Source organism: Chaetodon auriga, chromosome 3 (assembly GCF_051107435.1).
Source record: "Chaetodon auriga isolate fChaAug3 chromosome 3, fChaAug3.hap1, whole genome shotgun sequence".
Lineage (NCBI taxonomy): Eukaryota > Metazoa > Chordata > Actinopteri > Chaetodontiformes > Chaetodontidae > Chaetodon > Chaetodon auriga.
The window spans coordinates 23,223,759-23,240,709 of NC_135076.1; the positions used below are offsets into that span (position 1 = coordinate 23,223,759).

A 16,951-nucleotide genomic window follows, 5' to 3' on the forward strand; every position below is an offset into this window, starting at 1 on the left:
TTCTCTGGTGCCTGAAAAACCTTCACCTCCTCACTCTTAGCTTTTCACCCCCTGGCCGTGCTCCACAGCCACATGCCTAAGCCAAGATCACCAGCAGCATGCCCCTGTAATATTGGATCCACCTTCTGTCTCGGACAGATGCCAGATCGGTGTCATCCATCTAGCATCCATCTTTCTTCTACACGCTCACGGTTACCAAAAAGTGTGTTTAATTGCCTCGAAAATGGACGTCTCCACCCCTGCAATAAGGGGATCAGAGCCATTAGGAAAATTAATGGTCCTGGTAATGATGTTAATCACATACACCATGATTGAAATTCCATTACATGTGTGCATGCACGTGCACGTGCCTGTACAACCATGCACACAGACGCCCCCAAACACGCAAATGCGATTAACCCAAAACACCATTAGTGAAATTTCCTTTCACACAAACAAAAATCTCATCACCAGTGCATCAGAGACAGAAGGAGCATATCTCCATCACTGTTCATCTCGACCCATAGTAGAATCTAAAAGCCAGGAAATACTACTTTACGGATACTTTTATTGGATGTGTGTTAGCATGAGTTCACATATTTCTGATGCATTAAAGAGTTAAACCCCTGTTTTTCAGACGTAGTTGCTCTCATGCTGTACCCACAGAGCAATGTGCTGTACACTATATACAATGGTTCCATGTAGTGAATTCAATATCTTGAACTGTGTGCTTCCATTGATCTGTTTTTATGCACATTTTCAATTTTCCCACAAGAACCCGGAGGTGTAATGAAAAACAGTCTAAATATTGGAAAAAAATATTTTTGTACACTTGGCTGAGGAGGGGAAGAAAAATGAAAATCCATAACAGCAAAATGTGACAAAGTGCAATGGAAACACACTTAGCGGACAAATGATGACGTATACTTGTCGTATGTTTGATGCCTGACTGGCGTTCTATTGATTCTGCGATGTTTTAATGGCGTCCGACTGGAGATTTAGCGCCACCAACTGTTTACATTGATGCATCAAATGATATATGTAACAGCAGATGGTGGAAACGTGCATCGATTCACGTTTTCCTTTGCAAATATCTGGAAATTTGGTTAAAAATCAGGCTGCGTTTGAATGGAAACATGACCACTGACACTGAAGCCTGATACTTCCTTTGGTGCCAGTGAAGTGTTAAATCACTTTCACACAAACTCTCTGGACCCACAGAGTTTTCTAATAATAAGAAGAAGAAGGTTGTATTATGAGAATGTAATGTGGTCTTAGGTGCTATTTCTTGTACTGCTTTATGTCTGTTTTGTGTGTGTGTGTGTGTGTGTGTGTGTGTGTGTGTGTCTGTTCCCCGTATTAATTTTCTCTGTTCTTTACCTTTTACTCAGGTCTGAGCCACGACAACACCTGGATCGGGTTGAATGATCGTACGGTGGAGGATGACTTCCAGTGGACCGATAAGATGGACCTGGTGAGGATCCAGCTGCGTCTGTTTGTTGATCCCTGTGGAGTCGGAGGTGCTCAGCATCGCAGCTGGAGACACCTTGAACAGCAGTTTGCTGAAAAAGAAATATAAATACGCAAATTTGCTTTTCATTGGGACCCCAAGAAAATATCTTCACTCTTGCCTCTGCCTTTAGATTTTCAGGACTTCTTTTGTTTTGTGTAATACGGCTTCATCGTATCGTCAGCATGCACCTCACTGTTTGGCTTTTTTTTACGACCAGCAAGAGTTGTGTTCTCATTTTCCATCAGAAAAACAGCACAAAAAACATCACATCCAAACAGAAATGTTGCACAGAATTGATCATTATAAAAAAAGTAGACCGTTCGTGTCTGATGTCAAGAAAATTATGTTTAATTGGACGTTTTTTTTAGGTTGTCTTAATGTGTGCTTTGTGTGTGTGCAGCAATATGAGAACTGGCGTGAAAACCAGCCCGACAACTTCTTTGCTGGAGGAGAAGACTGCGTGGTAATGATTGCTCACGAGAACGCCAAGTGGAATGACGTGCCCTGCAACTACAATCTGCCCTACGTCTGCAAGAAGGGAACAGGTGAGAACAACGAGGTGGATGGATGGATGGATGGATGGATGGATGGATGGATGGATGGAGGAGAGGAGAGAGTGGCATGGAGTGTGCTGCAGCTTCAACAGGTGATTAAGATGACTGACAGAGAGGTAAGGAGGCAGAGAGTAGCAGAATGTAAAAGAGGAACACTGAGAAAGAGGAGGAGGCTGCGAGGAGTGAGAGACACTTAAAGCGTGAGACGGCGAGGAATCGGACAGAAGGAGTGAGACTGAGAAAAAGGGCAAAGGGGAAACAACCCTGCTGTGCTGCCACTTCTTTAGAGATCCTATGAGGAGAATCATGAGATAGAAAGTGAGGAAAAAGTGACAAAATGTTCTTAAACCTGTTTTTTATGTAAAGCAGCTCACAAGCGTTGCAGCCTATTTCTGTTAAACCTCAGAGACTGACAGCATGTACCTTCAGGGGATTCTGAACTTCCCGGGTATGTCATACTTTACATTATACACGTCTCTGCGCAGCGGAAGAGATTAGCACTGAACCTCTTCACTCAGTCCACGTACTCCACATTCACGCTCTTTACCGCTCACCAGCACTCCTTCCATCTCCCATCATCCTCCGGCTCGACTTTAAAACGTTCTCCACGTGCTCCTCGTGTCACGGCTCCGTTTCCTCCTCTGCAGAATGCTCTGTTTCAGTGAAGTGAGCTGCAGCTTGAGACAGAAAGTACTTTCTGCTTCACGTCCAGGAAACAAACGAGGTGAGCAAACGTATCGGTTGGTTAAGCTCCGGCATACCTCCGCTCCGTGTCCCCTGCTGCAGCCGCCCCTTCTTGGCGCTGAAGTTAGGCCACCACATTCTCCTCCGAGAGCCTATTAGAGCTTATTTTTTGCCACACATTTGCATACAGGTCACACTCATGACCAGTGGCAAGAAGAAAGACGTATTAATAGCGAGGTGGAGACAAGAAGCCACCGGTGGCTGTGAAGAGGACACGCTTTCAGCTACAGCTGTAGATCTTACCCCGTCTTTACCAAACTGCTAAAAGTTGCATCTTGGGAAGGAACGAAAGACAAAAGCAAAAATCCTTCACTTTTACTCCTACGTGCAAACTTAAGACTGAAAGCGCTGTATCAGATCCCACAAGACTGCAGTGCAGAAAGAGAGGTGAGCACACACCTTTTGAGACGTCTTTGGAGTGACTGTACAAAATGTAGGTCGTGATGAAGAACTTGTTAGCAGAGGAAAAGTGTGTGATTCAGAGTACGGTGGTTTTAGCTCTCGATTTGGATTAGAGTTGATTATTTGATCGCATGTTTTATTTAAATTACAGTTTCAGCGGTTCGAAAAACAGAAAAATCAGGCGTGTGTGCTCCTTTCCATCTTTCGTTTCCATTTCAGGCAGTTTCCTTATCATCCCTCTTTAGTATATAGTCACTAACCATAAATATATTTATTACAGACAGTAAAGAGATGATGGAAATAAGGGGATGGTCACAACTTAAGCAAATTATTTGTCCTTTAACAGATGATTTGTCACAAGCGCAGAGAATGTGCTTCTAAAGCCAAGCAGAAACACCCACCTCTTGTATGAAAGGAAAGGTATTTCCCTCACAAGCAAGGTGTTGCACCACCTCTCATGCACACTGTCACAAGTCCCCAGCATCCAGCCCACCTCTGACCTTAATCAGTCAGTTACAATCACCAGCATCTTTTCATCTTCCCCCCTCTTCCCCCGTCAGCCTCTTCCTCGCTCAGAGTTACCCCATGTTATGTCTTGTCCTATCAGTGGAGTCTGTCAGCTCCATGCTGATTATTCTCCGCCTGGTTTCTAATGCTCACAGTGGCACCTCACGTGATCTGTTAGTCTGCTCATCGGCGGCCCCTGGGCCTGTCTATGTGTTAACGGCACCATGTGAGCAAATCAGATACTTTAAAATGTTGAATGTGGGTAGAATTTTAGTTTAGAACATTCGCAAAATGACCAACATTATCAACAAAATGTGAGGAAATAACAGTTTTGATCTTTGTGTGTCAAAGACTTCTGCATTGTGTTGCAGAGATATCTACTGAAGTTAGCATGCTAACCAGCTAGCCCGGCCCGTCCTGTCTCACAATGCCACTTTATACCTCAAGATCTTTTTTATGAAGGTCAAGAAAGGAAATATTCTGAAACCCATTTTCCTTATTAAACAGAAAAATACAACCAAGCACCTTCTGAACCCTTTTCCAGAACTAAGACGAGCTGAATTGCCTTGTTAACTCACTGTCAAAACCAAAACTTCGGTCAGAGTGGACAGAAACAAACTAAACCTTCCTACTGTCTCAACAATCACCAACTCTGCTTTGGTCAATTAACAGCCTGCTGTGTCTTTACCGTCCTTGGAGTCAGAGTCCTGGTTGGAGCTGCTGTAAATCACCTCAGTTTTTTTTTCCCCTGTCATTAAACTGGCCTCCTTTGGTCTCAGAGGCTGTCTTCAGTCCCGATCCTGCCGTGTTCAGGTTGGCCGTGGTGTAAACACCATCAATCCCCCGGGGCAGACTCCAGTCAGCTGATAGCGCCACTACCTGCATCTGAGCTAAATAGCTAACGGCAGCTAATGGCAGCAGCCAAGGATAGCTGCAGCACAGAGTACAGTGAGTAACAGTTGCCGCCCCTATTTGTTCGTAGTGACCTTCACAGGTGGTCAATTGTACATTTAAATTGAATCATCATGCAGGGGCCAGTCGGGGCGGCGTGTCGTTCAGGTGGTGATCATTTTATTTATGTAACTGACGGTGAGACAGTTATCTGATGAGATTATGATCATCAGTCACACCTCTGATTTCCTCCAAATTCACCAAAAATCTTTACCTTGAGCTACCGAGCCAGCTAAATATGAGTGTAAAGTCGTAAAATAAATCCACACTGACTCCTCCAAATGATGCACCGTGTTGCAATGATTTTATCTCTTGTACAAATATTATCATTAAAACATGACGTGAAGTCTGCAGGCCCTTCAAAATACACAACTTTCCCAAGAAAGAATGTATACTTTTGTGACTTTTGCCCTTTGATATTGATGAGCGATATATTTTACAGCAGGTTTCAGCATTCAGGAGCAGTATTTGATTGCTGGATCAGTATTGTATGAAGAAGGATAAAGGAAAAAAAAATGATTTCACTGAAAACTTTGGTGCACGTCGAGTTATTCATTTACATTTGGATTACAGTGACGAGAGAGTCGCGCAGTCTTCTGCCTCTCAGCTCTTCCAGCGACGAGGAGAGGGAATTTACCCGCGACAGGACGTGTGTTATGAAATTATTCCAGTATTTTTGATGGGTTATTATGTACAGAGGCAGGAAATCTAATTTTGCATGACATGCTCAGCGCGCTCTCACAGTGCTTTGGGAAATGGTAGACTGTTGTCAGTGCCTTTAGCAGATGATGTGTCCATTGCCGTGTAATGTCATCACTGTTGGATGCACACTGTGTAGAGTAAAAACTGTCACTGCTGAAATGTATTTTGAAAGTTCGAAATTGCCAGCGACTGTGTACAGTGTGGATGTTTGCAGTCTTTCTGTGCACATGCAGCTGCGTCCGTTCCAGCTGGTGTTGTTGTGAAAAGTCCCCTGAAATAATTGACATTTTTGTGCAGAGAGGACTGTGGGGGAAAGACAGCTTCACCTGCGTGTGAGGAAGCCGCAGGGGAAGGAGGGTAATTGTGTGTTTGAGTTAAAAAGTGCATTTATAAAGGGGAGAGAGTCACGCTGAGCTATGTGCTGTTTAATAAGTGCGCTCACTCATCTGTCTGGCAGCACAAAAACATGTTCAGCCACCAGCCTTCATCAGTGATACCGCCCCTACTGAAGGGTCCCAGGTAAGTTAACAGGTGAATGAAACTGCCAGTCAACAGGCAGGTCAACACGACCATCAGTCACTGTGACTCCACCCAAAATGGAAATGCATTAACCTCAAAGTGAATCATTGCTATGCGTTAAAACTCTTTGCAGTTTCAAACAAACATCTCAAATAAGAAGCATCAAAAAGTATCAAACTCTGCTAAACAGCGATGGTCATCAGCCTGACAAGGAAATCACTTACAGCTGTATCTCCACACGTACTGAAAGAACAGGTGAAAGACAGGAACGTCACTATGAAGCCATGTGACAACAGACGGGCCGCAGCCGTGATGGACACAATTACACATAATGAGAAAATAAAAGAAATGCTGAGGGATGAAAAACATAACAACAAACGATTCAGCCCCACAGAGAATTATTCATGAGCTGAACATCTTTATTCAAAGGCGACAAAATAAGAAGTGCATTATTGAAAGAGGAGCACGCTTTTGCTCCAGTTTTTAATGCTTCTCCCTTTTGGGTGGAGTCACAGTGATTGGCAGTTTCATTCATCTGCTAACTTAGCTGGTGGTATCCCTGCATTTAGAAACACTGATGAAGGACAGGAAGGAGAAGGAGAAGGTGCAGGTCCTCCTCACCAGCCCAACCTGAGCAGCCGCAGGCCTCCCCACAGGACCCTGTCTTATCGTTTTGTTGACATTGCTGCTACAGGTAGTTACATCCTCCACGGGGAGGTGTGTTGCAGGGACACAGCAGAAGTCCATGACCCACCAGACCTCAGAGGAGCTCCTCTCTCACTGCACTACGCTTCTCCCCGGCGTTTTCTGCAGAAAATTTAAATTCACTGAATGGGAGGAAATATTGCTAAACACAGAAGCAGCTGACTAAAGTATAAAAAGAAATAGTTTGACATTTTGGGAAATTGTGTATTTATTCACTTTCTTGTCTTAGATTAGAGGAGTGATACCCTCATATTAAGTATGGAGCTGTCACCAGGAGCCAGTTTAGCTTAGCAGTTAGCTTAGCATGGCTTCTAATTTAGATTACTTTAGATAAGCACTTTGAGCTGCATCTCTGCATGAAAAGTGCTATAATGAACTTATTACTATTAGTGGTAGTAGTAGTGGTGGTGGTAGCATTTTTATAATTCTAAAGTTTGACAGCCAGAGGAAACGGCTGGTCTGACACTTTTCAAAACTCCACCTGAGCACCTCTGAAGCTCACTAATTAAAATGCCAAGTCTTATTAGTTTAATTTGCACACAAATAGATGTGTAAAATTTCAAACAATTTTGACAAGTGAATCTACGGCGAGTTGCATGTTTTTACCGTTTCTTGGCGAACGGCAGCCAGGAGTCTGACTTCCCTGAGCCGTCACTGTGGAGTTGTTATGCAGAGGCGTTGGACGCACAGATAAGTGCTTTATCAATGCCACTCCATCATTTCTTCTAAAGCCACAAATTGTTGTTTATTCTGCAGAGATTCCCCCTGTTTCCAGCCGTTCTACTAAATTAAGCATGAGAGTGGTATCGATCTTCTCATCTAAAGCAAATAGGGTTATTCCACAAAATGTTGAGCTATTCTTTTAATAATGGCTGCAGTTGAATGAGGCGCGCTTCTTACGTGGCTCTGATGTTGTGCACGCTGGCTCAGTGTTTACTGACATTCCTAATTGGAACTGAGTCATCGATAATGCTGTTGGGGTTTTTACTTGCTGCTGCAGTCTGAAATGTTTGCTGTGAAAAGGCCAGCTGGGTCGCAAAGTTTGAAGAAATCCAACTGTACGTCTCACTTCTGTCATCCTCTTTGTAGCCTAATGCCCATACTTTTTGGATTCACAGCATTCGATAGCACTCAATGCTCAGTGTGGTCTAAACCATTTTCTCTCCGGTGGCTGTCAGCACACAATCTCACAAACAACCGCTGCAGTTTGTTATCTAATAAACACGACTGAATCAGTCCACATCCACTGTTTCCACGTGAGACTTGCTGCCAGCAGCTCTTCGGTGAGAACGCACACGCACCTTCATGCCTCTCTGATTCACTCTAACAGGATTGGCAGTAGGTGTGCGGATGCTTTGAGGCCATGGAGGAGTGCTGAGAGGAACCAGCATCTAACTGTCTGCAGCGCTCCCCATGCCACTAACTCACACTGACTACCCCCTGCCACACAGACGCAGGCACACAGTGACAGAAAACACCTCTAGAAACATCCTGTTGTCAAGTATGCAGCTGAAGCACGCATACTGGATGCAGCCTGCAGGTGCCTCTTAGCTTCTAATGTTGGCTAAACTAAAGTACCTGTTTGGAAATTAAAACACCTTTGCCTTCTGTGAGCTTTACATACAGTGATGCACATTCTTCATTCTTGATATTGAATATCAGGAAGGAGACATAAACGCCAAGAAAACCTTCCAAAATCTGCCGAAGCTAATCACCTCTCCTCTTCGGCTCCCTCTCTTTTCTCCTCATCCTCTGTCTTTCTTCTCCAGCTCATTCGTTTTCCAGCTCTTCACCCAAATTTCTCCATTTCTTCCCTTTTCTTTATTCTTCTCCCACGTTTTGGTCCGGACGCTTTGAATGAGCTGAATGAGTTTTTGCTTCTCGCTTTCCTTTCCAAGCTAGCGTGTTTTGATATTTGTGTGTGTGTGCATGCGTGTATCAGCTTTCCAAACACAATGTGTCTACTCACTCCAGCAATACCCATCCAGGTAACCGTGGGTAAAAGTACTTCTTTGGCTACTTTGGGGCAGCTGAATGAGGTGTAAACATAAAGAGACATTATTAAACTGATATCCAGCATGTTAGCAAACACTTGCCTGTATCTCCATCCAGCACACAAAGGGTCATCTCAGCATTTGTTTGAAGTAGCATCTTGAGCCACTCAACAAAAAGTCCAATATTTGCTTTCTTCTGCCTCTATTTTTGGTCTCCACCAGCTCCTGAGGGAAACATTAGCTAACATTTAGCTCCTTTTTTGTGTCCACCTGCTCCTGAGGGAAACATCTGTCTCTTTAGCTGCTACATTCTCCAATACGTTCGCTAGCTAGCTGCTAACTTTAACTGCTAGCTACAACGTGTTTATTGGAGCAGTAAAATTGCACAACATAAAACCAAAACAACAAGCTGAAAGATGCAAAATGCTTCGCAGAGCTGAGTGGAACTGTGGAGTTGAGTGATAACTATCCATGAGTTCATCACAACCGGCGACACCTTTCACATTACACGTAATCACTTCATCCATCATTTGAATCTTACAAAAACTGTTTTTTGCAGCTTTAACCATCTTGAGAGTTCTGGGAATTTCAGACCTGTACACAGAAAACAACCCACAGCAGCAGAGTGTGTAAATATTATGCAGCTACATTGCTTCTGTGAGCCGATCTCATCGTGTAAGCAAACTTTTGCTTTATGTCTCACAGTGTGTGTATGACTCATCTGCTATCAGACTCACACAGAGACGGCAGCAGTGGCTAAATGTTTACAGTCTTAAAAAAATCAGTGGTTTACCAAGAAATCCATACTTGTATTTTAAAGATTTAAGTCACAGCTTAAAGGATTGAGAAGCAGCTTTGGAGTATTTTGAAAAGTGCATTTTTATGGGCTTTTTCGAGGAAACCTTGTTCCGCTCCCGGTAGCGGCCCTTTACGTCCTTCAGGCTTTATTCTAGTAAAGACCTCTTCTCACTTAAAGTGTCTCCCATAAAATCACAGCTCCATTTGCTTTTTCTGAGTTTAGTGACATTTTCTTTCATCCTTACTTCACTACATTCTGCCTTGGCTTGCCCCCACTGTGAGAAATCATTCAACAGTGAACATAGGTGAAGCCTAATGGAAAACTACCTTTTAGCCTTCCATTTGTGTTGAGTCAGTCATCGTCTCAAGTGAGGTGGGAAGTGCTTCATGCCCCCTCCTTCCACAACACATTAAACTGTAAATGTGGCATTAAACCTTTCACCAGAGTTAATGACATTGCTTCCCCTTATTAAGAATTTAAGAGGTATTAAGACAAGGACAAGGGAATTAAGAGGGATTGTAAACATTTTCTGATGGCTGATTAAGTCCTCTTATGAGCGCTTTTAGCTCTGAAGTGTGTAAATCACATCCAGGGGTGGAATCAATGGTGGTTTTTGGCAAAATACAGTTGGTACCACAACTTTTAACCCTTCAGACTATTGTAACCTGTTTGCAATGTGTTTCATATAGAAAGCTTCATTTTGCTGCTGCTAATTGCTTTGTAGGTAATTGTTTTTCACAACACGTACAGTACTCAGTTTTAATAGATGATGCAGCTAAAAACTGCGCAAAGACAGCATGATAGAGTGATATTGCTCCCCAAACAAATGGATATTACACTCGAGCAGCGGTTCCTACACTTGAGGGTGGACACCTCTGGGAGTTGCAGAGTCATCGCTTCACCAGGCTGGAAAATGTGGAGTGAAAGTGGAGTCGAATAAACCCTTTTTCCCACGCAGACGCCACACTGGCAAACACAGGTGTAGCTAACAACTTGATTAATTGCCGCATTGCATTGTGATAATTGGTGGAACGGAGCCATCGTTAGCATTATCAGTTCCACCGGTGCTTTTCCTGCTTGGACAAGTCAAAATGTCTGCGGTGAGAAATGATACAAATCATTTTACAACCATCAAAAAAGAAAAGCGCTCTGATGCTAGCAAGGCCATCAAGCTTCAGGTTACAGTGTAATTTATTTAGAAAGAAGGAAGAGAAGACAAAACTGTTCATGAGTCAAATCCAGAATGAAAGGAAACTTCTCTTTCTCCCACGTTCCCTGTGAATGTGGCAGCACACTCTGGTGTATTTTGTGCAAAAACTCACAGAAACGACAGAAACTTGTGGGAAATGCATGAAAAGAAACATGCAATTCATTTGCTAATTCAACTTGGCTGCTTTTGTCGCCGGTTTTGCTTTTGATTGAGATGATAGATAAAGGGGCTGCTGCACTGGAGATTGCATGGATAGTACTTCAGTGTCACAGCTCTGCTGGAAATCTCTTTAGCGGTGCGTTGAACCGGTGAGAGCTTCCTCCACCTCTGCCTGTTCGACAATGGGCTCAGCAGCTTTGCACTGTAACGGCTAATAAAAGCGACATTGTCCATGTAGCGACTTTGTCAGACATTATCATGTATCAAAAACTCTCTCAAACTTTTCCATGATTTCACATTATGTGCCACACATTCACCTGCTGCCTCCACCAAGGACACCGGCAACCCCTGACAGGAGAGGAGAATGAACGTGTGAAGCTGTCTGAGTGTCTCCTTGAGGGTCGTCTGCGCTGTCAGTCTCTGACCGGAGTGGCAGTCCTCTCTCCATCTCAGCTTGTGTAAACATTTTTCTGATTCTGCTTCGACTCTTTATGTGTCTGAAACGCTGTGTTACTCTGACAGCTGCCCACTCGCTCACAGCCTTGGACAGACACGCCGTCCTGCAGACGCTACGTTCACATTTTGATGTTTGTGCTGCGAGTTGGTTTTTAAACGCGAACGCCTTCACATCACAAGTCAGAACGAACGCTGAATGTAGGAACCATGAGGGACGTTTAATACGGTGGCTGAGAGAGTTCAACACACTGCAGCTTGAGAAAACACATACAGACACATAACTCAACCGAATACACACAACATGCTGCAAATACACACAGCACAAAGATCTACACAGGCTGCTTCTGTGTGTGGTCGTGTTGTGTGTGTGTGTGTGTGTGTGTGTGTGTGTGTGTGTGTGTGTGTGTCTGAGGATGTGTGTATTTGGTTGTGTTGTGTGTGTGTGTGTGTGGTTGTGTGTATTTGGTTGTGTTGTGTGTGTGTGTGTGTGTGGTTGTGTGCGTTTGCAGCACCTGTTTTATCAAATCGATGATGTTCTCTTAATTTGCTTGCGTTTCGTCTCTTTGCACGTGTTTTCTGAAGTTGCAGTGCGTTGATCCCTCTCAGCCACCGTACATTAATCTGTTTTAATCAAGCACACTGATGGTGATGATGATGGTGATGATTTATTAAATGTAAACCTTCACACATGAGGATATGAACATGAACACAAGTGGACGCTCTGATTAATATTCTCTCTTGTTCTGTGTCTTTCTTTGACTCTGCAGTGCTTTGCGGAGCCCCACCCACTGTGGATAATGCCTTCCTGATTGGTCGGAAGCGTTCCCACTACGACATCCACTCTGTAGTGCGTTACCAGTGCGCCGATGGCTTCCTGCAGCGCCACGTGCCCACTGCTAAGTGTCGTGCCAACGGCAAGTGGGACCGGCCCAAAATCATCTGCATAAAATGTGAGTTTTACACAGCCGGCAGACTACAAGACTTAGAGCAGTATTTCTATTTGTTAGGTCATTTTCACATTTGCATTTTCTTATTTTTAGCATGCACACCATCACAGGTCCGTAAGACGAGCCTCCTACATTAACCGCCCTCGGGAGCTCCTGTCACCATGCGCATTCAGGCCTGCCATCTCTGCTCTCATTATTAATAATTGCAAGCAAAAAGATTACTGTGGTTGCAGACTGAATTAAAAATCGCCTGGGCTTACTTAGAAGTGGTCGGGTCTCCTTTGAAGTGTTTCATGCTGGAGGTGGGATTTTTTTTTTAATTTTTTTTTTTTTTCCCAGGCTTTTCAAAACTTTTTTTTTTTTGCTTGACCGTTCATTAGATATAAAGGATCTTGGCTAAAAACTAAAAATGTTCAACCAAAGTGAAATTTCATTCTTCATATCAAACAAGACTATTAGTGCCTAAAGAATAAAACACCTGCAAAACACTTTATATATATATATATATAAATGTAATATCGGCCCTCAGAGGTTTTCAGATGGAGTGAAATGACGACAGTGTCGCTGCAGTCTTTCATTCATCGTTGAAGCCGCCTCTTATTTGAGAGCCGTTTGGCTTCCAACATCATGATAACAGTCCTTTTTTTTTGTGCAACTTTCATGCACCTTATCTCCTTTGAGCCTTAGAATAAACTTGATTTATTTGATTACTTTTAAAGGACTCACTCCGACTACGACAGAACAGACGGAATAGATGTCAGAACTTTTCAGCGTAATTTCTTCCCTCCTCAGAGGAGATATAAAGGGCTGATACATATAAATAATCAGCAAACTGCACCTTGTATTTCATTCCACTCAGTGACAGTAATGATGAAATGCTGAAATAATGCAACCCCTGTTCAAAGTGATAAGAATTATTTTTCCGACGACTCTTTATCTTTGGACAGAGTTGTTTTTATGGCCCGGCGTTACAGTGTCGTTATCATTCATTGCAGACAACATTTCTTTGTTGGCACTTGCAGAAAGGACGGAGCAACCTAATTTGGCAGCACACCTCAGGAACAGGCTTATGCTGAGGCTGTGAGTGGGAGGCTAGCTCAGTGTGCTCTTGCTAAAGGCGCCCAGTCGACTGAATGTGAGATAAAACAGATTCCCTCGGTGTGGTGGAAACAGTTAAACCCTCTACAGATGGAACATGTGGTTTTGACCTTCCTGCTTTTTGATCCCTTTTCCCTCGCCTCTTACCTGGTTTCACCTCCCTCTGACTATCTGTCTGAACGCTTCTGATGCTTGTCAGCGGTTCATCTCGCTCTTACATCAGTTTTCCGCTCTCGCCTTTCATCTTGTTCTGTGTCTGACTTGCCTCTTTAATAAATCGTCTGCCCTTTTCTCTCGTTTCACCGTCTCTCTCTTCCGCTCTGTTTGCTCCGCCAGCCCGACGAGCCCACCGCTACCGGCGCCACCACCACAAGGGCAGGAGGGAGCGCAGGAAGCACAAGAGGCACGGCCACCGAGAGGGAGGGCACCACGGAGGAGAGCCGGGCCAGGGCCACAACCACGCCCGCTTCTGAACCAAAAAAAAAACCCCACCACCTTTCCTTTTCTCCTCTGCTGCCGACTGCAGTTTGCCTGTCTCCCTGTCGTCCCCTCCTCTGATATCCCCAAACACCTCACACCTTACAGCCCAGAACTCTCTGCCCAGGCCCCTCCCTGCACCGCCCCGCCCCGCCCTCAGCTCCACCCCTGGCTCTCCGAGTCAGCCTGTATCATAGTCAACTCCGAGGCCTGCCAAAGTGCTGCCAGGCCTCACCGGGACAATAACAAAATCCCTTTGTACTCTTTTTACTTTCCTTCCTCCGCTTCCCTTCCCCGTCTTACGCCGTCTGTCTCTCACCCGCCCTCTAACTCGGCCCAGTTACTCCCCCTCCGAGCTCAACGATGACCTGAAACATGGGGCTACGCTGACCTGTTTTTGAAAAGAAAATACCTTTGAGATCCACACTGAACGTTCTTCTGAGAGAAGAGGTTTAGTACAAACTATTAATAGGAACGACATCATTGAAAATGCCGTATCAAAATCAGACGTGTCGAGGGACACATCCATGTTGTTGACTTGAGCCTTTTGTCTGTTGAACACACATTATTTTTTACAAATATTCAGTGTTGATTTCTTGACTCTGCTGCTTTTGGTTTACTCTTTGTAAGATTTGTGCTTGACTTAAAGCGAGTTATTCTGGAGCAGATTTCATTCATTTTCCTCGAATCAGAAGCAGTCGTAATTGAATTATTTGATTGTTAGCGTTGTATCTTCTTGTCAGTGTGAGACAGTTACTTTAGATCAGATGCTAAACCCCCCCCCCAGAGGAAAGTGAAAAACACACCGCATATCAATTCAGCTTCGTGGCATCATATCACACATCTGTCACTTTCCAGAAGTGTCGACTCTCAAGCTGCTCTTGTTGTGTCAGACATCCACTGCTGTCATCGTCAAGGGTTAATCTGAGCCTTTGATTCGTCTCAGCTCAGCTCAGCAATCCCGTGTTTGCTTTGCCTTTTTTCATATGTGTCGCTGGAACAATGTGTGCCGTGAATTAATGAAGGTGACGCAGCACAACCAAGTTTCACACCTCTGGTCTGATGAGGCGAGATCGTGCCAGGCGTGAGAGGAGCAGTGAGAGACGGAGCGGGTCACATGTGTAGATCCAGGAGCCGCCTCATATGTCTCAGCAAGCACGAGATTTAACAAGTCTCTGCGCAGGGTTTGGGTACACCGTGTCATTAAAAAAGGTTCAAATTTGCATTCAGCTTTTCAAAACTTCGTCTTAAAGTGAAATTGATTCTGCAGTTGGACTGAGATCGTCTTTGCCTTCTTTTAATGCATTTTCCACCGTGAGTTTGGGGAGCCGTCGTCGCACTGATGACTCAAAACCGTCATTTTGGATTGACAGCCAGCTTAAAAAAAGCTTAAAACTTGCATTAATTGATAGTTTTTGGGGCCGTTTTGACATTGACATATCACCTTATAAAGCTGTTGTGGCAAACATGTTAGCAAACATCCAGAAGACCTGAAGCAACATTAGCATCCATGTGTCATCAAGTCCGACATTTAACCTGGACTTTTAGCTAACTTTTAGCCCTGTTTTTGGTCTCTTTAGCTGCTAAATGCTTCGCCATGTTCACCAGCTAATGGCTAATTTTGTCTGTCTGCTGTTTGCTGTGGCTGGAAACAACCCTGATGAGAGCAGTGAGACAGCATCTAAACATTGAAGTTATTGGCCGAGAACAAAAACAGTAAGAGGAATATACGACTGCATCACACTGAGGGGAGCCACAGAGGTTCTCCGTGGGTTTGTCACAGCAAGCAGCACTTTTCACATTACAGCAGCCTTTAAATATTAGATTAAAAGACTTGGTAAAATGTAGATTTATTTTTTTTTTTTTAGTGTGCAGCAGCTGCTCTGTAAACCAGAATGAGCTGAAGAAAACCAGAAGAGACTAATGATCGTGATCATGAATCAAAGCAGGGCGAGGATGAGTGTGAGGAAGAAGAGACGGAGATGTTGAGATCTCATTCATCTCAGCGCGCGTGTGTGTGTGTGTGTGTGTGTGTGTGTGTGTGTGTGTGTGTGTGTGTGTGTGTGTGTGTGTGTGCGTGCGCGCGCGCGCGTGCGTGCGTGTTGATGATGGAGGATGTTGACAGTGGCTGGAGTCCCAGCGGATGATGATAGTGAGGGTCAGCAGAGATTAAGGCTTCTCATTTCTGGGGCAGGCCGGGTCCCACGGCGCTCACAGCTGTTCACACCTGCGCTCGCTGCTGGCGCGTGTCCTGCTTTAAAGAGGGGATTGAGACGGATAGAACGAGCACTTTGCTCTCTTTTCCTTCCCCTTTTACTGCTGAGTTAAATTGGTGTTTTTTAAAGCCAGCAGTTGAGGTTGGGAGCTGCTGGGATTACGTCCCAAACACTGACACCGGCGCTTTTATCCCCTATATTCTCCATCTTGTTCTGCTTTTTCTCGCTTTAGCACACTTCATTCATCTTCCTCAGTGGACATTCTTTTCTCTGTCAATGTCTTTTGGAGCATGGGCACAATTAAATATCAGTTTAACCAGCTCTTTATTGGTGAGAGAGAAAGCTCAGCCTTTAACATCTTCGAAAAAGAACATTAAAGCAGCATGAGGTTATATAAAGCCACATGAGGTGAGAAATTCCCATCCTGTGCACATTAATTTGCTGCCTTTGTTTGTCTCTTCTCACCTTGGCAATGACAGCACTCCTCCACACGGAGAAGAATAGTGAACCTACACCTCTGTATCAGTTTAATTAATCTGCTGCATGCCTAATTAACAAGTTGCATTATCTGCAGACCCACTGAGCTGTGATGACAAGGGAAGGGTTAGGTTGACGGACAGCCAGTGGAAGGTTTAGGGTGACGGACAGGAGGCCCAGAGAACTGTCACAGCCGTCAAACCCCCGTCGTCTCTTAGATGTCAGCCTCTTTTTTTTCTGTCTGCCCGTGAAAATGGATTGAGCACTGGTGGATGAATGAAAAGGCAGACAGAAGCCCCTCTCACAGTAATTCAAATCAGAACTGATGCCCACAGACAGTGTAATTATTAGCTGTGTGGAGATTCAGCAGTGTGACAGCAGAAGAAAACTTTCTAAAAAATGATGTCAGGAAGTGAATTTGGGCTGCAAAACAGACAAAAATCTATCCACATTTGTTAAGCTTCGAGAGAATTCACCCCTTGAACTGATGTTTAATCTGCTGCTCTGTCGTTTTTTCTTTGCCTCTGCAGAGATTATTAGCA

General features: G+C 44.2%; 1 protein-coding gene across 1 annotated transcript in view; it reads left to right on the forward strand.

Annotated features, from left to right (window-relative positions):
* ncanb (neurocan b) overlaps positions 1 to 16,951 on the forward strand; it is a 135,270-nt gene extending 118,319 nt beyond the window's left edge. The window contains exons 13-16 of the mRNA XM_076726223.1: positions 1,371 to 1,453; positions 1,893 to 2,037; positions 11,962 to 12,144; positions 13,576 to 16,951. Coding sequence (XP_076582338.1) covers positions 1,371 to 1,453; positions 1,893 to 2,037; positions 11,962 to 12,144; positions 13,576 to 13,712 — 548 coding nt within the window. The 3' untranslated portion in view covers positions 13,713 to 16,951. The remainder of the gene's footprint in view (positions 1 to 1,370; positions 1,454 to 1,892; positions 2,038 to 11,961; positions 12,145 to 13,575) is intronic.